Below are 26,654 nucleotides of genomic sequence, written 5' to 3' on the forward strand. Positions count from 1 at the left end.
TTTTTATATCTATTTATATGTAGAGTTTCAGATCAGTCACAAATGTTTTATGATACTTAGGATGCTGCCCATTTAGGCAGTTGACTAGATGTTGGATCAAGCTCATGTCTGGCTTTATCAGACGTATTGTCTTGTGTTTTCATTGCTGTGTGTTTGTCAGCCCTCTTCATTATTTCGTTTCCCTGCAGGAGGAGCGGCGGGTGGGGGATATGCGCAGGTCATTCCTATGGAGGAGGTGAGTGACTACAGACATCCTGTCTCTCGCTATCACAAAGCCCTTTCCCTAGTGTGCCACAACTGATGACAGCCCTTAAAAAAACACACTCCGCCACTGAGACCAAGTAAAATAAAGCACAATATCCAAAACTCCAAGACCACTAGTGAAAATACTTTGGTTTTGTGAATTTTCCAATTGATTTTTTTCATTACCAATAAATATCAGTATATCTTTTTTTTTTTAATTCGAATGGAAAAATAACCTTATTCGGAATTTGTCTTTATATGATACTTCCAAGTAACAGCAAATAATAATTAGACTTTTTATTTTCTAGTTTTCTATTATGTTTTTAATCCCATATTTCTGTTATCTCAGACTTTTGGACAACACTGAAGATGTATGTGTGAGAGCAGATAATGTCTTTATCAGAAGCTTCAGATAACAGCTTACTCACTCTCACTTGATTTTTTTCCATTCAGTTTAATCTCCACCTCACAGGAGACATCCACACTATAACCGCAGCCAATAATCTAGTGGCGGCAGCTATCGATGCCCGCATTCTCCATGAAGCTACTCAATCAGACAAGGTAAACAACTCCAATCATAATCTTTTGATTTCACACAGAGCAGTCTCCCTGCGATTTAATATTATGATTCATCAATAGTTAGCGTGTCATTAAATAGTTGCATATATCACTTCCTAATGCTTTAAGTGTTCAGCTATAAGTTGTTTTTGTGTCTTTTAGGCCCTGTACAGAAGACTTGTGCTGTCTGTTAATGGCGTGAGATGTTTCTCTCCTATACAAATGACTCGCCTACAAGTGAGTGGACAAGACACCTTTTTAACTTTCATTGCTTGTTAATACCATCATCATTTGACACAAAAGTTATTAGGGCAGTGGTTCTCAGCAAACTACCAAGGGGGCTTCAGGATGACTTAAAGGGTTAGTTCGCCCAAAAATGAAAATTATGTCATTAATAACTCACCCTTATGTAAGGCCTCCTTTTATCTTCGGAACACAGTTTAAGATATTTTAGATTTAGTCCGAGAGCTCTCAGTCCCTCCATTGAAGCTGTGTGTACGGTATACTGTCCATGTCCAGAAAGGTAAGATAAACATCATCAAAGTAGTCCATGTGACATCAGAGGGTCCGTTGGAATTTTTTGAAGCATCGAAAATACATTTTGGTCCAAAAATAGCAAAAACGACGACTTTATTCAGCATTGTCTTCTCTTCCGTGTCTGTTGTGAGAGAGGGTTCAAAACAAAGCAGTCTGGACATCCGGTTCGTGAACGAATCATTCAGTTCACCAAATCGAACTGAATCGTTTTAAACGGTTCGCATCTCTAATACGCATTAATCCACAAATTACTTAAGCTGTTCACTTTTTTAATGTGGCTGACACTCCCTCTGAGTCAAAACAAACCAATATCCCGGAGTAATGCATGCACTCAAACAGTACACTGACTGAACTGCTATGCTTAATTCATCCCCGTTTTTTCAATGAAGAGCTAGGGCTGTAATGTTCTTTGAAAGCCAAATTTTAAATGTGTGATTTTTAGACCTGGAAAAGTATTTTGGTGCCCAATTTATAGGAAGCCAAACAACATAATTTTCCTCATATTTAAGACTTATCCAGTAAATGGGATCCCTGAAGAACATTCACCTCTTAAAATATCTGAAAATAAAAAATAAAGAAATCTCACATTGTGGACAGCAGGGAGGTAATAAATGCTGAGAAGATCTGCACTAGGATGTGTAGTAATTTGGAAGCAGTACATCACATAACCAACAGGGGTCCTCATGCAGCTACTGTGAAATTTAGCAAGTCTTTGTTAAAGGCTGTAATTCACCTCACGAGTTTCACTCTTTTTGTTTGACAACAAGTCAAGTGTTGTGTTATGTTGGCTGTGACACAGACAAGCTGAGAGACTCCTCTAAACACAAACTGTTTATCTTCGCTCAGGGACAGACTGGGTTGACTTGAATTTTGGAAAGGCAAAGCTGGTAAATAAAACGACAGCCAGTGATTCAGAGAGAAATCTAATTAAAAAGATAGTCTGAAAGGTTTTTATGACTGTAAATGTTTGCAATTTGGGAAAATTCTCCTGAATTCTTCTGAGTCAAGGCCAAAACTAACCGCGGTAATGGAAATGTTTTTATAGTAGGTTTGTTTCATATGAACCAACAGCTTTTTCATCATAATAATCCATGCACTTGTGTCTTTCTCTTCCTCACCTATGTTTTCAGCGTCTTGGAATAAACAAATCTGACCCCAGTGACCTCACACCAGAAGAGGTCAGGGCATTTGTCCGTCTTGACCTTGACCCTGAGAAGGTCACATGGCAGAGAGGTAGGAGCTCGAGCAGTGTAGATTGCTTTACTGTTCTGCATGTGCAGAGGTAGACAAGTTCGGTCCTAGAGAGCCGCAGTCCTGCAGAGTTCAGCTTCAACCCTAATCAAACACACCTGAACAAGCTCTTCAATGTCTTCAGGATTGCTACGGTTACAGGCAGGTGAGGGGTTTTTCCAGGGTTGGAGCTGAACTTTGCAGGACTGCGGCTCTCTAGGACCAAACTTGCCTACCCCTGTGCATGTGGTACATGCTTACAAGAATCCCTCAGTGCCTGATGAGTAACAGAAAGAGATTAAGAGATTGTGGTACAGGATATGTGATGCATAAGACAGTGAGCTGAAGCATGCAGGATGGTGACACACTGGAATGCTATAGCCACATTTGACTCTTCTGTTTGAATTGGCTAATGGGAAAGCACCATAAACTAGCCATGTCATTACATCTGAGAGCAATTTTGGCGAACTAGTCCCTCTTGAACCCATGCAATAATGAGTCTACTCTTCGCACCTGGAAGGCATGCCAAATGTAGACCTTCTGCTTTTGGTTATGGCGCAGTGCCGTCTGATAGCTGCGATCACTGGAGGATGAGATTCAGCTGGATTGGGGTGTTTCCCGTTTTACTCTTGGCCGCCTGGGAACATCTGTTGAAGATAGTGCTTCAGTGACTGATGGGATATTTACTCTGTCGGTTCAAAAGTGCACGCACAGATGAGGGGCCTGGAAGATTAAGAACAGTTTTACATCTCTGTCCTGCTGCGAATGCGAATCTGTGTGTGTCTGAGAAGGTCTGACTATCTGTACTACTTTCTCAAAGTGACGTTCATTAATGTAATGTTTAAACCATTAACGTTTCCCATGGTTTATTGTGGGAAGATATCATTGTGAATGATATCCTGAGATCCTTGTTTATTAATCACGCTTCAGATGAAACGTTTTGGCTGTGCTGTATGTTGTGTTGTATTTCATGTACACTGTGTTCTCACAGACGGCTGAATTGAAACAGATACACAAGTGGAATACGAGAGACAGCCACAAAGCAGACTAAACCACTTTTGTAATTTTTGTTGCCCGTGACATGTTTAAAATGAGGCTTATAGTAATTGTTCTGTCTTTCTATGCGAGAATACCAGAGGGTTGAATTATTTCCCTTCCAACGTCCTGGCCCTTAGGGAGTTGTTTAGGGAGTGTTTGTGTCTCAAATACTGCACCCTCCTACATTCAGCCGGGCTGCAAGAAAGAAAAAAAAACACAAATGCAAAAAGTGTTTGAGGAATGCATACTTATTTCAAGGTTATGGTTTTGCCTGGCGTCCATCCCTCTGGGTCTCTTTAGGTCATTGGTTTTTGGGATTCATTAGATTGCCTCATACATCTCCTCAGCGGTGACTGCAAAATCTGTTCCGCTTGTAGCACTTAGCATCCAGCTGAGTTCCCTCATGATGTGATTCTCTCCAGCCATTGTCTTCAAACACAACTCTGTTACACTTGGAGCCAGCCAATGTGATGTTATCTCAACCTCACGAAAAAAATAAAATAAATTGCTTCTTGAAATGTTTCTAATGCAATACGATAGAATCACCCAGAAGTAAGAATTGTCATTTTGTCAACCTATACGACACAAATGTAAAACAGTTTTTTAATGCTATTAAACAGTTTATTCATTGAGAAGCTTTGTTCTTCATACTTCACTCTCATTCCTCCATATGAATTATTAATAGTTCACCCATCATGTTGACTACTTATATGGTGCTTTTACAGTATTCCCTTTATGGCTTGAAAGCTATGCTTCCTATTAATTGTAGATCCTGTTTTCTTCTTTCAAATAGTTGTTGATACCAATGACCGATTTCTGCGTAAGATCACTGTTGGCCAGGCTAACACAGAAAAAGGCCACGCTCGCCAGGTACGTGCTTCAAACTTCTGATTCAATTAGCCAACATTTAAATGTGATGTGTAGAATTTTGGCACTTATTTATCTTTTGTTCTCCATCCCTCTCTCACTTTTATTTATATTTCCTTTAACTGGAATCTGTTAAGTCTTTCAGTATGTCAGCACCCGTCAGAATTAATGACTGTTAAACCAAATCAAGCAGATAATAGTGTGCACCTCAGTGGGAAACAGTCTAAGTAAAAGCAAATGTTTCATAAAGGTGTTACTGTAGCAAAGACCCTCTGAGCTGGTCACTCATGTGCTTACATTTGTCTCCCTCCCTATGTGCCAAAACCACTGAAATGTGCACTACAGCCTTGCACTTTTATTTTCGAGCAACATACAGTATAATATGTATGTGTATTTTGGAAAGACAATAGAAGCAAGTGTGTGTTTTTGAAATTTAAAAAAGCACTGAAGCATGTTTCCTCAGGCTTTGCAAACATTGACTGAGGGTAGATCATCTCAGCAATTAGGGTGCTGTAAATGCGGTTAAATGGCAAGTAATGATGACACAAGTGGTGTGTATTAAGCGGCCCATCTCTCCTGATAGGGCATCTGGCCACCACTCCTCTGCTCCCAGCTGTTTTATTGGGGGAGTATTTATTAGCTGAGAGTTAAACCAGGACAGCTCGTTTTTTTTACTCCAGCTGTGGTTGTCTTAGACACATGTGGGAGCAGTTTACTGTGTGTGATAAAGAACCAGACTTGGCAGATGTTGCGTGTCTGTGTTTCTGACAAATCTCTCCACCAACTATATCGTGACGACTCGTTTTGATGGAACTCACTTAAATCATCACTGTGATATGTTTGCGTGCTGGTCAGGATGTGCTCTTCCTCTCTTGTTTTTACAGACCCAGTTTGATATTGCGGTGGCCAGTGAGATCATGGCTATCCTTGCTCTGACAGATGGACTGGCTGATATGCGGACCAGGCTTGGATGTATGGTTGTGGGCAGCAGCAGAAACGACCAGCCGATCACTGCAGATGACTTGGTTTGTGTGTGTGTGTGTGAGAGAGAGAGAGAGAGAGAGAGAGAGCACCGTTAAAGGAATAAATACTGTCATTAATTACTCTCATGTAATTTCAAACCCGTGAGACCTTCATTTATTCCTTAAATGTCCTTAAAACTTAATTTCTTAAATGTTTTAAGGACCTTGATTCCTTAAAAGGTCAAATGGCCTATTTTATCAATGTCCTACGTTTCTTTGAGTGTGTCAGTTGCATTGCTATCTATGCAGGGTCAGAAAGCTCTCGGATTTCATCAAAAATATCTTAATTTGTATTACAAAGGTGAATTATGGTCTTGCAGGTTTGGACATGAAGGTGAGTAATTAATGACAGTTTTCACTACCCTTGAACTACATGTAAATTGAGCAAAAGTCACAGTAACATTTATTTTTAAGTGAATTGTTCCTTTGAAATATCTATTAATCAATGAATCCTAAAACAAATACATAATTAAAAAAGAAACTGCTGAATCGCTGCTGAAAATTCAGCTTTGACTTTAAAGGGATTAATTATATTATGTTATAATAGAAATCAATAATTTAAAATGGTAATATTTGACTATTACTGTTTTACTATATTTTTGATCAAATAAATGCAGTCTTAGTGAGTTTAAGAAAACATCTAAAGATTTTTTACAAATCTTATCTATAAATTTACACTGCTTATTAGTACTGTCAAATGATTAATCGCATCCAAAATAAGTTTTCGTTTACATACAGTATATATTTAGAAAACATTTCCATATTTTACTCATATATTTCCACATGGGTATATTATTATATTCATATAACTGATATTATATATAAATATTTTACATTTACAATCTTCAATTATTTTAAAATAAATCTATACATGGATGTGTGTGTATTTATATATACATAATAAATGTACACAGTACACACACACACTATGTAAACAAAAACTGTTAACCTGAATGCGATTTATCTTGATTAATCATTTGACAGCACTAGTGTGTATATAAACAATTATTACTAAATATTTTCAAATTATATTTAGATATGTTCACGTTGTCTAGGTTCCAAAAACAGCAGTTTGAACTGACTGGCAATTAAGTGTTCACAAAATAAACATAAAAATGAATGTGAATATGTAGTTTACATTTCTGTAATTCTAAACCTATACAATATTTAAATCTAAGTGAAATGTAAATAATGTGTATTCGTATTAAACTTACACTGTAAGCAATATGAAAATATGTCACAGAAACATTTGACAGTTGCTATGAACAATATTTTCTTTGGTTTTCTTAGGGTGTAACTGGGGCTTTGGCAGTCCTCATGAAAGATGCCATCAAACCCACACTGATGCAGACACTGGAGGTGAGACCTTTTCCCTTTTCCTGCACCCCAAACTCTCAGTATCTTCTACAATCGCTCGCTTGTGCGCTATTTTTCTTACTCTGTCTCCCACACACGCGCACATAACTATCCTATCTTGATGGAAACTCCCAAACTTGATACTCTCAGCGTTGGTGAAGTGATAGGATATTCGAGGCATGACACAGAAAACACACACTCGTACAGTAACACATGCACATCTGGTTTTGGTTTTGGCTCAGTGGGAGTGTGTCTCTGTCTTTCACTATCACACCCTGAACGCCACGAGAAAACTGGAAATGAGAAATAGACAGCGGTGAAAAGCCTGATTGTTGGAATGCCTTTCATCTTTATGACTTTAAAACATGCTAATGACTAGTGATTGATGTTTGGTGTGTACAGGCGGATGTTTTTGCATGTGAGATGCACAAAAGTTGGAACAAGTTTGTAGAGAGGGCCACAGAATTGCTTTGTGAAAACTTTCCTGTCTGGTTTCCTGTTTCGCTTGTGAGGAGGAATCATATCAGAACGAACCATGCAACAAAGGGTTGTGGGAATATTCTGTTTGTATGGTGCTATAATGTCCCTGTTGGGATTGGGATGTATGCGAGTGTGTGTGAGAGAGAGGATGTGTGTGAATGACTGAACAAGAGGACGTGCATATGTTCACAGATGGCTCTAAGCCTGTTTGATATAGACTAAAGATATGAGATTTGTCGAGATTGTTAGGAGAAAATGTGTCTCCAGTACAGTATGTGGATGACGTTAGCTGCACTTCAGGGACAAAATTGTCCTTAGAAGTTGTCTAAATATAACAACCGTCCTTAAACATTCAAGGACTTCCCAAATATTCCTACACTTCGCTATAAAAATGTGAAGAGTGTGTTTTTTTGATTGGTAGAGTTAGTCTTTAGTATTCATAATTTTAATGTTTCCTTCCGTAAATATATAAAAACATAATTTTTCAAAGGCGTAATTACATTTTTTGCACCATCTGATTCCAGATTTTCAAATAGATGTATAAATCAATCGAAATCGAAAAATTGATACGCGCGCTCCCGTATAGCAGAGCAGAGACATTCACTGATCAGAGCGAGAGACCAAAAAGTCACAAAAGAAGTGTGTTTTTGGTTGCCAGGGCTAGATTACCAAAAAAAACAGCATTAAGTGGATGGAGTGGATGGAGTTTATTTTTACAGAGCATCAACGGAGTTGTGCAAGTGTTTTTGTTTGTTCCCTGCATTTCGAAGAAGCTTGTTTTACAAACAAGGCCCAGTTTGACGCCGGATTTGCACATCGTTTATTTCTTAAGGATAATGCAGTCCCAACAAAAAAGGGTCACGATCGTGTGTTGGAACCGCAGGCGGTGAGTAAAACTGCTTCAAATATCTCTGTGTTGTTAACTTAGTTATCGGCGCGTAAGCACATCAAGTAAACAACATGCAATGTTGTCATCAAACTGCACTTTCCACATGTACACCATAAAAAAAATAAAAATAAAAAAAAGACGACATAAAGTGGAACTTAGTAATTTTCCAAAACCGCTAAGCAAATATATACAGTTTCAATACATACTACTTAGAGACGTCCTGCTGTAGTCGTTGATGCTGCTGCTCTTGTTCAATTTCAGCCTCTGGATCTTATTCTGGATCATAAATAAACGGCTGAATCTGACTATTAGCCATGGTTTGTTTTGGATGATGTTTTTTTCCTCACGGTAATGTCACAGGCGCTCTCAACGCAAAAACCTACTCGCGCTCGTGATTCTTTAGCTCCGCCCACACGTCACGCCTCCAGTCGCTCGGGTTTTTCCGGGAAAAAACGGTACAAACTATCTTTCTCTTATGAATATAATAAAACTAAAGACTTTTTGGAGTTATGAAGGGTGCAGTACTACTCTATAGGTACTCAAGATTAACAGGATATTGAGTGAAAACGAGCATTTCACCCCCCCTTTAAAAAATGAAAGTCATATAGAGTTAATAACTATATAATCAGTACAAGCATCAAAATATGATTATCATTTTGCCTACTGAATAAGCAAAATAACCCTGTTCCCATCCACTGTGTGCACTTGGTTTTTCCTGTTTTTAACTTTCCTGGCATTGGCATGTCAAATCTCTTTTCCACACTCACAGGGCAAAGTGCTCCAGTCTTTCCTATTCCATTTTTTTTTTTTTTTTTTTTGATATTATAGTTTTTTATTTCTTCAAAATATTTCCAGAGGACATTTCAGTGGAAAACATGCACTCAGTTTCCATTCATAGTCAAACATAAAGACCATCACTCGTGCTTTCATATTGACTTGTTGATAGGCTGCCAGATGTGTCCACTTTGTAAGCAAATTTAGTGCAGGAAAAAATGTATTTGTTGAAATCTTTTCCAGATTTCAGTATGGATTGATTTGGTTGTTTTTAAACCTGGTAAATGTATTAAGCTTATAATGAGCTACACATTGTCTACATCAATGTACAGTTAATGTTTATAACATTTCATCACATCAAATAAATGGAGAACACAACACACTGCTGTTTTGTCCGAAAAACTTAGCGATATCAGAAAATGTAGACTATCACAAAAAAAAAAAAACAATCCAACTACTCGATTTGATTGAATGAAGCACTCGATAAACCTCTGGCTGGCTTGTGTCCAAAAAGGTAGCATAATCTCAAAATTAACTTAGTTCACTCACCTCATTTGACTAAATTTTGGGCTTTTGAGTCTTAAAGGTAGGGTGTGTTAGTGTAGAATATTTTGTAATGTTTAGTTTATATCAGCACCTGCAGATGCAGTGAATGAAGGATGCTGGGATGAAAGTTAGGTAAGCAAAGAAAGGTGGTCTCATTCCATTTGATGGAGAGCACATTTTTTTAACAGGTTTTGCATCCTTTTCCTGAACATAAATGACTTCACTATCACTCCATTCTTTGTTTTGTATGTATTCCCTTTTCCATCTTCCTGCACCCTCTCCTTCCTGTCCCTTCAGCTGCCAGTGTCACTATTCAGTGTTTGGACCTCAGGGTCAGCCGTTTTCACAGAGCTTTAAAAGCTTTCTGGCTCTTGATGATGAAACAGACTTATAGAAATTGTATTGTTGCTGAATATAAATGGTTCTAACAAATACAATTTCAACCACATATGTTTTACACAAGATTGACCACTTAAATCATACATCACCAGCTCTTACAGTGGGGAAAATATTTATTAAGCAAAACATGAATTAGTACTTAAAGGGTTAGTTCACCCAAACCCATAAGACCTCCTTTCATCTTTGAAACACAGTTTAAGATATTTATCCAAAAACCGATGCATCCGGTTCTTGACTCGAGAACGAGTAAATTTTTTGTTTGTTATCTGGCTCGGCTCGGTGTTCATCTTCAGTTCTCTCTTCACAGCAGTTCAGTCAGTGTACTGTTTGAGTAAATTAATTACTCCAGGATATTGGTTTATTTTAACTCAGAGGGAGTGTCAGCCACGTTAAAAAAGTTAACAGCTTAAGTAATTTGTGGATTAATGCTTATTGGAGACGCAAACCATTTCAAACGATTCAGTTCGATTTGGTGAACTGGTTCAAGAAGAACCAGTTAAATGGAATGATTTGTTCGCGAACCGGATATCACAAACTGATTTGTATTGAACTCTCTCACAACAGACCCAGAAGAGAAGACAATGCTGAATAAAGTCGTCATCTTTGTTATTTTTGGACCAAAATGTATTTTCGATGCTTCAACAAATTCTAACTGACCCTCTGATGTCACATGGACTACTTTGATGATGTTTTTATTACCTTTCTGGACAGTATACCGTACAGACATTTTCAATGGAGGGACAGAAAGTTCTCGGACTAAATCATAAATATCGGTGTTAAAATATCTTAAACTGTGTTCCGAAGATGTCTTACGGGTTTGGAACGATATGAGTCATTAATGACATAATTTTCATTTTTGGGTGAACTAACCCTTTAATACTAGTACTTATTAGGGCCTTTCGCACCGCTTTAGTCTCATAACTAAATGTACAGTATTAAAGTACTGGGACGATTTTGCGCGAACTATTTCCCAGTAACATTTAAAGGGTTGCATAACTTGCATTTGCTACGACCGTGTGTACTAGGAAATGACTAGGAAATTGACAGTTATGTCATTTGTGAGTGGCGTTCAACAACGTTAACAACAGGAGGATAGAGGACACTGTGATCGGGGCTGTGTTCTTTTGTTGTGTTTCACGGGTTTCACAGCAATGCACATGGAATGTCGATTAATACATAAAGCAATTGAAAGAACGGAAAGAAGGTCTAAGAATCTCCAACGACAACTGGCATCCATCTATCGCTGTGCATCATACTTGCAAAATAATTTGACACTATGTTTACACTGTGTTTGTTTTAAATGATGGCGGGTGAAGGCGTTTTCTAAATCGTCTGGCTAATCAATGTCTGCTTACGTCACGGTTAGTACCAGTTGTGCTGGTTAGACCCTGCTCTGGAGTAGGATCTAATTTGGTTCTCGAAACAGGCAGTCTGGTACTAAAATCGCACCTAATTCCAGTGGTGCGAAAACGCCCAGAAGTGGGTAGTTCCACAATAGGTTTAGGTACTATGAAAAGTGTGCAGTGGTGTGAAAGGCCCTATTATTATATATATAATAGGGCCTTTCGCATAGTACAAGAACTGTACATTTGTTTCTGGAACTAAATCGGTGTGAAAGGCCCTATTATTACTTAGTACTAGTTCTGAAGAAACATCTGTTTCAAGCACAGAGTTAAGACATTTTTTGTAGTTGGTCACCAGGATTGCACACATCTCAGGAGGGTTTTTGATCCATTCCTCTTTACAGATCCTCTCAAAATCCTGAAGGTTTCTTGCCTGTCGTTTGGTAACTTGAAGTTTCAGCTCCCTCCACAGATTTTTTATAAGATTGAGGTCTGGAGACTGGCTAGGCGCCTCCATGACCTTAATGTGCTTCTTCTTGAGCCCCTACTTTATTGCCTTGGAGGTATAAGGTCATTGTCATGTTGGAAGACCCATCCATGACCCATCTTCAGCATCTGGCTGAGCGAAGGAGGTTCTCATCCAAGATTTTACAGTACCCCATCCATCTGCCTCTCAATGGAGTGAAGTTATTCTGTACGCCTTAGCAGAAAAAAAGCCCAAAGCTTAATGTTTCCACCTCCATGCTTGACTGTAGGGATGATGTTCTTGGGATCATAGTCAGCATTTCTCTCCCTTCAAACACGGCGAGCTGAGTTAATGCCAAAGAGCTCAATTTTGGTCTAAACTGAACACAGCACTTTCTCCCAAGCCTTCTCTGAATAATTTTGATGTTCTTTGGCAAACTTTAAATGGGGCTGTACATGTGCCTTAAGCAGGGTGACCTTGTGTGTGCTGCAGGATTTCAATTGCAGTGTAGTGTGTTACCAAAGGTCTGCTTGGTGACTGTGGTCCCCACTGTCTTAAGATCATTAACAACCTCCTCTTGTGTAGTTCAGAGCTGATCGCTCACATTTCTCATGATCATCCTTATATACTCTTATATAACCTTTTATGCGTGTTTTTTCAGAGTTAATCTGTTAATTATCTGTTAAAATAAATCTACCGTAAAAGTTAAAGGCCCTTAATTTCTTTGTAAGTGGGCGAACTTACAAAATCAGCAGGGGATCAAATAAATATTTTCCCCATTGTAATTGAAAAATTGTACAGTTATTTTCAGGTAATCTTGAGACACGGCTGATGATATGATATTTTGGGATGCAGGTGTGACATGAATGGTTTGCATTGATGTTGTTTATGTCTTTGTCATGTCAGGGCACTCCAGTGTTTGTGCATGCTGGACCTTTTGCTAACATCGCCCATGGAAACTCCTCTGTCTTGGCAGACAAGTTGGCTCTTAAACTAGTTGGAGAAGAGGGCTTTGTTGGTGAGTGCACACACATACAGTATGCAAATAAACAAACATGCACAGAAACTGAATCTGCTTTTTATTGTCATACATTCATTGACCAGAGTTAAAGGCTATGTTGGGGGTAAGTTAGAACAAAAACAGCAGAGTTGTTCTCTGGTTCAAACCAGACTCCTGCATGCAAAGAAATGGCATCATGCAAAATTTGATCCAACCAACACAATTGTTTTATGCTTGGTACCCAAAAGGTAACCATTTGTAATGTCTGTTTAAAACACATCCAACATGTCTTGTTCTAGAAAAATAGACTTTTAAATTTTAGATTCTCTGTATATAAACCTATAAACTTTATTTTAAGCAATGCAGTCCTGTTTTTCTAATAATTAACATTAAAATAAACATTCAATTAAATAGAATTACATTATTTTCTATATGGTATTGAAAATTTAATGTAAAACATGTAAAACATTACTGTTAAAAAGTTCTCTTTGTTTTGTTTGTTATTGAAAAGTTATATATATATGATATTTGATCACAACTGCTGTAATAATATGTAATATTACAATTTTGAAATATATTCAGTTAAGTTATTTTAAATGTACTTTATTGTGATGAAAGCTGAATTTTCATCAGCCATGTCTTTAGTGTCACATGATCTAATATAAGCCTATATAATATCATTGTAATATATTGATCTGGTGTACAACATCTGGTGAAACATTTAAAGTTAGTTGTTTTATTATTATTTTTTAATGCATTCTTACTGGATAAAAGTAATTTATATATTTATATATATATATATATAAAAACTTATCACAAAATTTGGACTCGCAAGTAGCAACTTGCATTAGGGTATTTTCTAGACTTAAAGGCTAATCAGTGCTATACTAAGTGGTATGTCTAAGTGGCTACTTGGCTAGTGGAATGCATTGCTGTTATGCTAAACTCTTGGGGGTGGGGGACTGGTTTAACTTAACCATTTATATCTTTGGTTATATAAAATGTGACCATTTAGCATGTTAATTAACCATTTTTCCCTAGTTATGACGACTTTCAAATTGAAGGAAATAACAACTAATCCTCTCAGGGTCAGCACACCTGAACATACGTGCTTGCAAAACACACATACACACACACACACACACACACACACATACACTCACTATCTTGCCATCTCTCCTTCACTTTATCACTTCCTCTCTCCATTTTGCTCTCATTCCTTTGCTCCTCTCTATTCTTTTTATTCTCTATCCCTCCCCTGCCCAGTGACATGCCCCAGACACTAAAAGAATGCTGGGAATGGCGGAGGCCCTGTGGTCCACACTAAGAGCAGTGTAAGCTTCACCCCCTCATTTAAGGACAAGCTGAAGTGTGTGAGCCCAATGAAAACACTGCCTACCAAACCAAGCCAAGCTGTGTTGAGTTACAGCTTCTAGAATTTCAGATACTTTTTGTTATGCCTGAGTTTCGGCCAGTGTGTAAATAGTAAATTCTTCTGAAATAGCTGCATGATTAATCGAAATATTACTGAAATCACAATATGTGTTAGTGCGATTATCAAATTGCAAAGGCTGTGATTTAATTGAATATATGTGCTGCATATTGTAGATTGTGTTTTTATTCACACTGTTTTCAGCATCTCAGCAGCTCGGTTCACAGCAATGTTTATAAACTGTCTGTTGACAACAATGACAGTAGTGTTGGGCGATATGGTCATTTTTAAAATCGTCATATCGTCAGCCCGTGAGATCGACGATACACGATATTACCGTGCATGTGTGGAGCAAGACAGAGACTCGTTCTTGTCATAGAATAACTATTTGGTGTTTTAAACCGCACAGGTGTGCAAGAGAGAGCCTATGGAATCACCAATGATAAAAAAATATATACTTTCAAACATACTGACATAAAAATACTGTATTTAAAACAGCTTGTTCATGTATAGTCTGACGCAACGGTCATATCGCGTGTCCTGTGACAAATTTGCCGCATCTGAGCACAGAAGTTATCAATCTAAATATTCTGCTAAATCAGTCAATTGTGAAAATGAATAGTAGATTTCATTTAAAGTCCAGCAGTTTAACACTATTATTGGGCCTAAACGAACACGTTAAATATAAAGTATTTAAAACAGGTAAGTTCATATATTTGAAGTAAAGTTGAATTGAACTGATGCTTCAGTCATACAGCGCTCCGGACCGTGCACCTCATGACAAGACCGACACACCACCATAGAAACAAGAATAGATGCATTCTTAGTTAGTGAGGGCTCGTTTAAAATATTGAACATGTATAGGCCGTTCAGATTAATTGTTAAAGTGCAATGAAATTTGTTATATCTGCAGATGATGTATGTTTGTTTGTGGATGGAGACTTTGTAACGGCCAAAACTATGTATTTTGCATGCATCACATTATAGTGCGGTGTCAAATAATAAAATAATAATGAAAATAATAACAAGGCGGTAGAGCGAATTTATAATCCATAGCTGTTCTCACATATACGTCATCACCACATAGTGTGTGTTATAAGTTAAGTGATCAGTCTTTAAGAGAAGGACTACGTGAAAACCACTATGGATGATAAGTTCGCTCTGCCGGCTTGTAATTATTTTGTCTTTACTTTATTTGTAACACCAAGAAAGAGTTAATCTCTCATGTTTGAGAAGAGCGCGATGTTGTGTAGCTACCAGCCATGTGGGACACCAACTCCTCGTTTTCTATCTCTTTCATTTCATGGATTTAAAGAGTTATCAGAGTCAAAGCGCTACAACTTCTTCAGCGACAAGCTCTAATGCTCTTTTGCAGGCGCACGTTGTGTGTGTGTGTGTGTGAGTGCTGAAGTGAAATAGCTGGGCAGTTTGATACCCGAATTATAATAGGCCGCCTAATAAAAATAAAAATAATAAGTTATTATAATCTAATACATTAATAGGAGAATGAGCCTAATATCGTCTTGATTTTCGACAGAGAAATCTGCTTATCTCTGACTGTCGTCAATACACAATACTATCGTCAATCATCAATTTTTTTCCTTAGATTTTTTAACATTTGAAAGTGAAGAAATTAAGAAATATTGTAATTTTTCAGCAGCATGTAATTTTTTTTTTACAGTGAAATATTAAAACAGTAATGTTTCTAATTTTAATCAAAGACTATAGAATACCCAAGACATGTCACACGTATAGTTTTGAATGGGGAAAAATGCAACGCTCAATATGGCAGCTCAATCGCAGGAAGCCCCGCCTTCTGAATGAAAGAGCCAATCGCTAATCAGTGAAGTCATTGCATCACTACAGCAACTGTTAGAAGCGTCCCGGTTGCTAAAGAAACAGTCAGCGCTCTGAGATGTGCTCTTAGGACTGCACATGCGCACTGTCTAATCTAGCCTGAGAAATTAGCTTTTTATAATGCTATTAGAGCAAAAGTAACAACATTTATGACACAGTTATTGTTATATTTCTTTAGCGATTTCAAAAAAAATGTAATCCCAATTCAAAGAGATAGTAGCTGCACTTGGATGCCTGAGAGGCATTTCAAAGATGGCCGCCGTGTGACATAATTTGTCTTAAAGGGACTTTGTTTTAATGTTTTACTAGTAATCATTATTATATCTTATTACATCTTTTTGAGGAATATCGATTAAATTTTTTTCTTTCCCTCTCGTATTGGACAGCCCTAGAAACTTTACTAGAGGTCCCTGTGGAGGACAGAAAAAAAAGTTTTGGATTTACTGAATTGCGAAAGACAAGCAGCTCTGTCCTGTGTTTGAATTCAAAGAAGTCCATATTAGACTTGGAGCATCAGCCTCAACAAACAGCAGGAATGCTGGGAGTTGTTGACTTTTGCAAAATATCATTGAAGGAGGGGGACATGTGTATGCGTTACCTGATGCCAAGGTATGCGTGGTATGTAGTGTTTTTGCTACGGGGGAGAGGGAGGACGCTGCCTATCAGCTGATTATACACAACAGAAGTGCTTCACAGGAAAACTACCACAGTGCTCAGGAATACCAGAGCAACATGTTAGTAACCTTTAGTCTACTCAAACCAAAATCACTGCGCCCATGCCCCAGACTCACAGATGGTCTGAAAACTGAATTCTCTGAAGGTTCCTGAAGGGCAGTTACATTCTCCTTGCCTCACGTTGTCTTTGTGAATCTGTACCTGACTGGTGTGTGGGTGACACAAGGCCTGGTGGTGTACACTCGTTTAGAGCGAGTCTCATAAACAGTGGTTTAGTTTATAAGTATTAGTATATATTTGTTTCTTTCTTCTGTGACCCTATACACAAAATAAAATGATTAAATGAGTATTATATGGTTGTCAGTGTTATACAGTAGGAAAAAGGCCATTCAATTTAGCATTTTGTACCTCCTTTTCACCCTTTCTTGTTTTCTAAACCTACCTTCCTTGCTTCCTTTCCTTCCTAAATATTATTTTTTTTTTTTTCCTAAAAATTACAACCAAATTACTTTCTAGGCATTCCTTTCTTATTACTTGACTTTCTCCTTTCCTTTCTTCCTTCCTAAATATTCCTTCCTTCTTTCCTTCCTTTGCAGACCTTCCTTTCTTTCTTCCTGTCTGTTCGGGCCACCTTCCTTCCTTCCCTAAACATTCCTTCCTGCCTGCCTTATTTTCTGCATTTCCTTACATAACCAGTCATAAGGAGCACAGGTATTTTTGTAGCAATAGCCAACAATACATTTTGTGGGTCAAAATTAACTTTGTTTTTTCTTTTGTGCCAAAAATCATTAGGATATTAAGCAATGATCATGTTCCATGAAGATATTTTGTAAATTTCCTATCATAAATATCAAAACATAATTTTTGATTAGTAATGTGCATTGCAAAGAATTTCATTTGAACAGTTTTAAAGGCAGTTTTCTCAATAATTAAAAAAAAAATGTGCACCCTCAGATTCCAGATTTTTAAATAGTTGTCTCAACCGAATATTGTCCTATCCTAACAAACCATACATCAATGGGAAGCTAATTTGTTCAGCTTTCAGATGACGCATAAATCTAAATTTCAAAACATTTACCCTTATGACTGGTTTTGTGCTCCAGGGTCACCTGATGCATGTGCAACTGAACAAAAGACTTCGCTTCAGGAGATAACCTCCGTTCAAAACTGAATGCCAGACCGCCACACACACAAACACACACTCACTTAAACGTGCAGAGCCTCAGAAAATATGCCAGACCTCTCTGGTGGAAATAACAACATTACCCTTCCCATTCCCTCCTGCTCCAAAAGCCTGGGAAGTAGCACAGGAAGCTTGCAGGGTTCTGGGAAAAAGGGATACATGGAAATACTGCACACATGCTTACCGTTCACTGGCACATACACACTTTAATACTGATTAGTTTAAACACAAATAGTAAATGTCTCACATACACAAAACAAATAAAACTCGCAGGTGAAAGGAAAATCTAGTGGAAAATAAAAGAACAGTTTGTGATGATCGTGTTTTGTACACCGCTGGCAGCACTTCTTCAGTGTAAGGTTCCACTGATCACTCATTCAAGATGACCGTGACACATATGGGAGGCTTACATGCTCAGTCTTAAATGATCATAATTATATCCTAATCATGAATGAATGGCAATAACTCGATTAGAGTTCAAAACTGGACAATTAGATTACTGTATGAGTGATTTGTGTGGTGTGCTCTTATGCGGCTCTGTGCAATAATAATAAGGTATTGATACAGAATGTTTGTTTACTTGCACAATGGAGCAGTTTATATATCAACTTTATTTGCAAAAGCTCTCAACAATTTTCCCTGCTCAGTGACGGAGGCTGGCTTTGGTGCAGACATTGGCATGGAGAAGTTCTTCAACATAAAGTGTCGAACATCTGGGCTGAAGCCTGATGTTGTGGTGCTTGTAGCCACTTTACGGTCTCTGAAGATGCATGGAGGTGGACCAAATGTAAGTATGTATTCACACATCCCCGACTGACTCACATGATTGCCTGACTGCTTTAAAAAAATACATAGCCATATATTTACTACTTTTCATATTTAATATATTTTTGAAAGGTTACAGCTGGTGTACCACTGCCTAAAGAATATATCGATGAGGTAAGCAATGTTTATTTCCCAATCTTATGGCAAAGGACCATATTTTTAGAGCTAATTTTTTAATGATTTAATTTTAGTAAGAGCTATCTATGTACTATCCTACTCCAACAATAAGTGGCGATGTTGCTCCCCAAAGGCAGGATGAGAATAAAGAGGGTTGGTAGGAGGTAGGGGAGTAAATGAATGAGTGTCTGCCCCACCTAGTTCAGGCAGAGGCCCAGAAAACATCATCTCCAGCCCCTCCAGCTTCCTTCTTCCTCCCTAATGTGGTTTGTGTTACTCAATTAACAGGGTAAATACAAACTGTGTTGTTGAAGCTAGAGACACAGAGGCGTAATGGGAGTTGTAGTCTAAGAATTACCGTACCTGCTTTTCATCAGTCTCTCTAAAGCAACCCCAGCTGAGAAAATAACTCAAGTGCTTAAGCTAATTGTGCGGTTCTGTAATGAGAAACAGAAAGCACCAAAGCATGTCTCCTGAGCTTTGGATCGCTATTCTCTGGGACTGGTTCTGCTCCACGAGCGACTATTTAGTTGGAAAAAAGAGCAGGAAGTTTCCTCTGGAAAGCTCAGCTGATGGGATGATGTTCTCTAAGACAAACCGACTCATCTTTCTAATGAAGAATGTGATTTATCATTCAGAACCAAGTTTTTATTAGATTTAGATGCTTAATTATGATTTTATTTAATTTTTTGTCTAGATAATTTTATCCAAATGTTCTTATTTAAAATCTTTCAAATTAAATCCTAATTAGATTTAAACTTGAAATGTAGAGGCTCCTTTTCTTCTTCTTTTTCTTTTTTTAAGATGTTGACTTTTTTTTTTGGTCAGAATTTGCAGCTGGTTGCTGATGGCTGCAGTAACCTGAGGAAGCAGATTCAGATCGCTCACCTCTTTGGAGTCCCTGTGGTTGTTGCTCTAAATGTCTTCAAGTAAGAATAGGTCTATCTGAAAAACCCATTCTGTTACATTAATTTTTTCGCAAAAACATGAAAAGAATATTTGAAAATGATGCCTCAGCAAACCATTTTAAAGGGGTCATATGATGCGATTTCACATTTTCCTTTCTCTTTGGAATGTTACAAGCTCTTGGTTCATGAAGAAGATCTGTAAAGTTGTAAAGACAAAAGTCTCAAATCCAAAGAGATATTCTTTATAAAAGTTAAGACTTATTCCACACCCTCCTAAAACGGCTCATTCTAACATGCCCCCACATGTCTTCATCACTATGTGGGAAGATTTGCATAATGCTGCCCAGATGTTCATGCAAAGAAAGAATGCGTATCTTTTATTCTCATTGTAGCATTATTGTTGCCGCCACCACCATGTCATATACGCTGTGTGTTTCACTGTGAGTGCGAAATTACTTTGTTTGGACTTCCAAAAGAGGACAATATCTGCTTCGTCATGCCTGGAGCTGAGCCGTGCTGGTCGCTGAGGATATACATCAACTTTGCACTGAGGATCGACTGGACAAAGCGGAGTCCTTCGTAGAATCAGCAGCATCATATGACCCCTTTTAAAAAGTAATGGTTGATGTAAACCAGAATATCAAGAGTTAAAGGGATAGTTCACCCCAGTAGTTTCAATTAAGGGTGAACTATTCCTTTAAAGAGAGCGTCTGATCAAAAGCAGCAACAGATGGTGTCCAAACTGAGCTTATTTGCACTTGGGTGTGTATTTCCAGCATGTCTGGAAGCCCCCCCCCCCCCCCCCCCCATTTTTGATTAATGACCATGTTTAGCCAAAATGTTGCTGTTTGCCCTGTAATATTTGGATTTGCTTCTCTTTCTGTGAAGGACTGACACTCAAGCAGAGATCGACCTGGTGTGTCGCATCGCAGAGGCTTCAGGGGCCTCAGCTGCTGTGCAGTGTCATCATTGGTCCAGAGGTGGGCGGGGCTCTGTGGAGCTGGCACAGGCTGTGAAGAAAGTAGCATCTCAGAAGAACCATTTCCAATTCCTGTACAATCTGCAGGTAAGGCCAGACACAATTATTAATACTACAAACCCTGACAAAGTAAACACTGATCTTAGGTAAAACACAAATCCTCACTGAGAGCAAATTGACCCTGATGGATGGTTTAAACATGATCGTATTTTGTACAATGAGCTAAGTGTTGCTCTCATTGTGTATATGTCAGGTTGAGGTGGAGGGATATAGGGCCATCAGCTGGTTTGAGTTAACCTTAGTGAGGTTGTGACTTTGATTAAGTGATGCTATGAAAGGCGTAGTAATCTCTGCTCTTGGCTTCGCCTGTTCTCTATTATCCTATTAGAGGTCTGGACACTTGCTATACAAAACCTTCTACACAAAGAACTCACTGGGGGGAATTTATGACCACCAGATAGACGGAAGCTACGTTTCAGAGCTGAAAATTCAGTTACTTGAATGTTAAATGATTTTTGTCATTTTTGATTTTCCATGCATCTTTCTGTTAAATAAGCCATGTGGTTTTTTTTTACAGGATTCTATTGTCGAGAAAATTCGGACTATTGCAAAGAAGGTTTATGGTGCTGATGACATTGAGCTTTCACCTGAGGCTCAAGCTAAGATAGACTACTACAATCAACAGGTGAGAAGGCTGGACATTTACACTCACATCACTGTGATATTTGGGCTTTTTTTATTTAATCTTAACTTATTAAAGGGGGTTGAAATGCTCGTTTTCACTCAATATCCTGTTAATCTTGAGTACCTATAGAGTAGTACTGCATCCTTCATAACTCCAAAAAGTCTTTAGTTTTATTATATTCATAAGAGAAAGTTAGTCTGTACCGATTTTTCCGGAAAAACACGAGCGTCTGTAGGCGTGACGTGTGGGCGGAGCTAAAGAATCACGAGCGCCAGTAAGCTTTTGCTTTGATAGCGTTTGGAAGCTGTGACATTACATGAGGACAAAACCAACCAAAACAAACCATTGCTAACAGTCAGATTCAGTGTATATTTATGATCCAGAGGCTGAAATTTAACAAGAGCAGCAGCAACAACAGCGTCTCTATGTGGTATGTACTGAAACTGTATATATTTGCTTAGCGGTTTTGGAAAATGACTAAGTTCCACTTTGTCATCTTTTTTTTGTTTTTTTTTAAGCTGTACATGTGGAAAGTGCAGTTTGATGACAACATCGCATGTTGTTTACTTGATGTGCTTACACGCCGACAGCTAAGTTAACAACACAGAGATATTTGAAGCAGTTTTACTCACCGCCTGCGGTTCCAACACACGATCGTGACCCTTTTTCGTTGGGACTGCATTATCCTTAAGAAATAAACGATGTGCAAATCCGTCGTCAAACTGGGCCTTGTTTGTAAAACAAACATCTTCGAAATGCAGGGGAACAAACACAAACACTTACACAACTCCGTTGGTGCTCTGTAAAAATAAACTCCATCCACTGGTCCCTTAATGCTGTTTTTTCTTTGGTAATCTGTGCAGGGTTGTCTTGCCCTGGCAACCAAAAACACACTCCTTTTGTGACTTTTCGCGACGCTCTCGCTCTGATCAGTGAATGTCTGTGCACAGCCTCTCTCTGCTCTGCTATACCGGAGCGCACGCTCTTCTGGGAGAAGTGCCCTCAGGACCCATATAAGGAAATTCCACTCCATCTAACGTCACACAGAGCCATACTCGAAAAAAACTTTCCGAAACTTGTGACAAACCGGAAGGAGTATTCTTGGAACAGAAATACTCCTTCAAACGTACAACTTAATTTTTGAAACTTTGTCCATGTTTAGCATGGGAATCCAACTCTTTAACAGTGTAAAAAACTCAGTATGCATGAAATAGCATTTCACCCCCCCTTTAATCTATAATTTATATTATCTTAAAAGCTATATAAATATTGTAATATTTAATATTTATCTTTTAATTTATATGCACCAATATAACAATACATTGTTTAAAAAAATACAGTATTTATCTTTATATACTTCATATACAAGAACATAATTTTTAATTAATTGATTGAAACTGGGGATTTGAACAGATCAGATTCATAGAAATCTGCCAAGTCTAGTGACATTTACAATGTCAAAGATTTGAAAGCTTCTGTTTGTTCACCATTTTGAAGTTTCACCATCTTTTGACGTACAAATGTTTAATGAGCTGTGTGTTCGAAGATATTAAATATTTAGATAATCTTGGCCTAATGGGTTTGAATTACATTCAGTGAAGCAGTACATCTCACAACATGTTGGCTAATAGATGTCAAGAGCCCAGAGCCAATGATGATAATGTCTCTTGGGGATATTAACTGTCTGTGGATCTCTTGCAGGGTTTTGGTGCTCTTCCCATCTGCATGGCCAAGACCCACCTGTCTCTCTCTCATATGCCTGAGAAAAAAGGTGTTCCCACAGGTTTTATCCTGCCGATCAGAGACGTCCGTGCCAGCATCGGGGCAGGCTTTATCTACCCTTTAGTTGGAACTGTAAGTGATTAATCTTGAAATCTGATGGAATTCCATTCTTTTCCTTTCTATATATCTACCCTTTTCTACCAGATATATCTGATAGCTTTCACTTCTTTGATGCCATCCACTACCTCTTCACCTTACTTTCTTTCATTACTTTCTTTGCTGGTAAGTGAATGTTTGAGTTACTAATAGGATACAGGATTACGATTGAACCTATGATCCTATGACCTTGTTAGGGCTTTTAAAAACAGCGCTCATGCCAAAGTCCTCTACCTTTATGTTTTTGCTCTCTAAAAGCCAATATTGCCTGACCTAAGGCACATATATCTCTTTGTCTGACTTCCTGACAATGTTTGGTCAAGGCAGTTTTCATTTAATGAGGAGTCTATTGGACTCTCAGTTTGGATTCACGATGAAACCTGTGAGACGGTTTGATGAAGCTCTGTGAAACAGCCCTTAGAGCATGTGATGAGGTCAACTTGTGGATGACCCAGGCTTTTCTGTGTGTGCACGAATATTTGTGGTTTTCATTAAGATACTCCGTCCCTGGATTTTTCTCAATGTTTTCTCTACTTTCTTCCTAAATTCCAGTCAGACTTCCAGCAAGATTCATTATTCTGCAATTTTGTTAGTGCATTTTAAAGCTATAAATTAAAAAAATATATTTATAAACATGTTTGGAAATGAATGTCAAAATGTAAAATCTGTTTGACTGGTTAAATGTGATCATTTTGATTTGATCGTATTGTGTTGTGCTATCAACATATTGCTTTATTTGAGCATCATGACCATCTGGACTTTTACATTATAGTGCCCCTGTTTGATCGAGCCAGCATTTTTGTATCCTTTTGTCGTTGTGTGTTTTGTTGGCTGGGTGAGGCTTAGGGAAGGAAACGTATTTCCGGGTTGAGAGTGAGGTCCTGGCTGCAGAGTGGGGTCAGGGTCGGGGTGAGGTGTCTGTTGTGTGGCATGCTGGGAGATGGGTGACTGTGACACAGCCCGTCCAGTCTGTCCCCTTTCATCTCCATGGGCCTGCTGCGGGACACACGGCCAGCGCACATGACCCTCTCACATTCAACCCATCTAAGAATTTACTGCCAATGCTTTGAACTTCATTGCAATCTCTTCATCTCTGTCGCAGTTCTGTTTTTCTTTATTTCTTTCCTCAAAGGAGTCCTTATTTAGTTATTTTGCTTGTTTGATTGCAATACATTCAGATGTCAGAATCAGTGCTTAAATTTTTGTTCACTTCCAGAATTAAATTTAATTTCTGATAATATACTCACCCCCATTTGATCCAAGATGTTCATGTTTATCTGTATTCAGTCGCAAAGAAATCAAGGGTTTTGGAGGAAAACATTCCAGGATGTTTCTCCATATAGTGGACTTCAGTGATGGCCAACGGGTTGAAGGTTCGAATTACAGGTTCAGTGCAGCTTCAAAGGGCTCTCCAGCTGAGGAATGAGGGTCTTATCTAGTGAAATAATCGGTCATTTTCTTAAACTAATAAAAATTTACTTGTATTGCACTAGAAAGATCACACGTAACATAGGCGGAAGTACCAAAAGTAATTTTTTAAATAAGCCTCTAGCATTTATTTGAACAAAAGTACAGTAAAAACAGTAATCTTGTAAACAGAAATAGTGATTTGTGAGATAATTTTACATTTAAAATAATTGAGTATTTCTATTCCATATTTACAGCTACTAAAAAGATTGCTCTATTTTACAAACACGTTTCCTGTCTTTCAGTCATAGTCACCCTTCATTTTAAATGCCATGTAATCATTATACAGGCAAGTCATATCTTTTCCAATCATTTCTGTATATTACTATGTGGCTCCGGCTACAAGACAGGTGTGTGTTATTCTGCCTGTTACTTGCAATGCTAGGCCCTGAGGGACAAAGCAGGCATGGGGGGTTACAGGAGGAAGTAACTGATGTCATGCACCAGATATGTGAGGGAGGGGTCAGCCAGAGAACAATGGGACTCAGCGGATCTTAGCTTCCATTCAGCTCGGGAAATTTATTGCCCAAATCCGTGTCCGCTGTAAGCCTCACAATGAATTCCTGATGATACTGCTGGAAGGCTTATGGTGTTTTGGCAACCTGACCACCACACTGACATGAACACGTGTCAACAGCAGACTGGTGCAAAGAGCATGTTCGGTAGAAAGTATAAACAGACACAATGGTCTGCGGGAAGGAAAACATGGCCCATCTGAACCAATTGTTCAAATGAATTAAGTTGCCATTTGTTCTTGAACAGTGACTACATAATGGAGTATTGTGTATGGAGATAATTGTGGGAATTTTTGGGCTTAATTTAGAATAGCAACTAGATTTTCAGTTTATTTGCGTGGCAATGCTCATATGATGGCACGAAGTGAATTCCTAAAGTAAAAAAACAAACAGCTGAAGTGCAGATTTTAATCCTGATCAATAGCTGAATTCCTTGTATGTTTTTTGGCACAGAAGACATCTCAACACCACACAGGCAGGCGGATGGCCTTTTAAGGGAATTTGCTGAAACAGTGTTGCATTTGGTTTAGTCTTTATAGGTGTCAAGCACCATAGATGCATTGATTCCCCCTGTATTGTTTTCATCATCTTCTGAATTCTTTGAATTTGACATAAAAATTCTGAATACATTATCATCTGCAAAAACAAAGTAAAGTCCATTTCAGATATAGGAAAGGGTCAAAGCTTCAATCTGACCAATCTGGGTTTAGCCTCTTGCACTTTTGACAATAGTTTGGCATTTTGCAATGAAACTCCAAAAGTAATTTCCACCCTGTGCCATAAGGGTACTTAAGCAAATTGGAAGAAAGTGCTGTTTATTGGTAAGAGGTTTGTACTGTTGCTGAGTTTGTCCTACATTTGAATAATTTGGATTTTAAATCTTTGGGTCATGTGGAATTCAGAGTTGATTAATCCAGTCTGTGGAGATTTACCCATTGTGATGTCATGCTGACTTTACCTTTTGTCAGTTTGCCAGCTTGTTTTACTTTTAGATATATAAAAAAAAGATGAATTAAAAATTAATGAATTTAAAAGTATTAAGGTTTAGCTCAAATGAGTCAACTGGTTCACGTTCTTTTTCTTCAAGTTAATTTATTCTGATAAGTTATTAAACAGCTCCTGGGTTGTCATGCATGAGAGGAATCTTTCTTTAAAATATTTAAAGCTCTGCTTTCTGTGATGAGGATTTGTTCTAAGAAAAGATGGAGGGTTGGGATGGATGATGTCTTTCTTTATTCTTAGATCATGAAAACAAAGGTTAATCAGTCCTGAGAAATATGAGCTGAAGTTTTTCAGATTGATAACATTCATGGCTTCTTTGGATCTTTATATCTAAGACCTCTATGAAAATGATGGGCTAGTTTTCATTCTCTGGGCAAGGTAAA

The 26,654-nt window shown here is 38.1% G+C and overlaps 1 protein-coding gene across 1 annotated transcript in view; it reads left to right on the forward strand.

The window, feature by feature from the left end:
* LOC127983618 (monofunctional C1-tetrahydrofolate synthase, mitochondrial-like) overlaps positions 1-26,654 on the forward strand; it is a 29,846-nt gene that overhangs the window by 1,209 nt on the left and 1,983 nt on the right. Inside the window, exons 2-15 of the mRNA XM_052585817.1 lie at positions 189-235; positions 697-804; positions 964-1,038; positions 2,469-2,571; positions 4,400-4,476; positions 5,358-5,498; positions 6,786-6,854; positions 12,655-12,766; positions 18,543-18,682; positions 18,793-18,834; positions 19,666-19,766; positions 20,634-20,811; positions 21,302-21,409; positions 23,111-23,263. Coding sequence (XP_052441777.1) covers positions 227-235; positions 697-804; positions 964-1,038; positions 2,469-2,571; positions 4,400-4,476; positions 5,358-5,498; positions 6,786-6,854; positions 12,655-12,766; positions 18,543-18,682; positions 18,793-18,834; positions 19,666-19,766; positions 20,634-20,811; positions 21,302-21,409; positions 23,111-23,263 — 1,416 coding nt within the window. The 5' untranslated portion in view covers positions 189-226. The remainder of the gene's footprint in view (positions 1-188; positions 236-696; positions 805-963; positions 1,039-2,468; positions 2,572-4,399; positions 4,477-5,357; positions 5,499-6,785; positions 6,855-12,654; positions 12,767-18,542; positions 18,683-18,792; positions 18,835-19,665; positions 19,767-20,633; positions 20,812-21,301; positions 21,410-23,110; positions 23,264-26,654) is intronic.

Source organism: Carassius gibelio, chromosome B20 (assembly GCF_023724105.1).
Source record: "Carassius gibelio isolate Cgi1373 ecotype wild population from Czech Republic chromosome B20, carGib1.2-hapl.c, whole genome shotgun sequence".
In the NCBI taxonomy this organism is placed as follows: Eukaryota; Metazoa; Chordata; class Actinopteri; order Cypriniformes; family Cyprinidae; genus Carassius; species Carassius gibelio.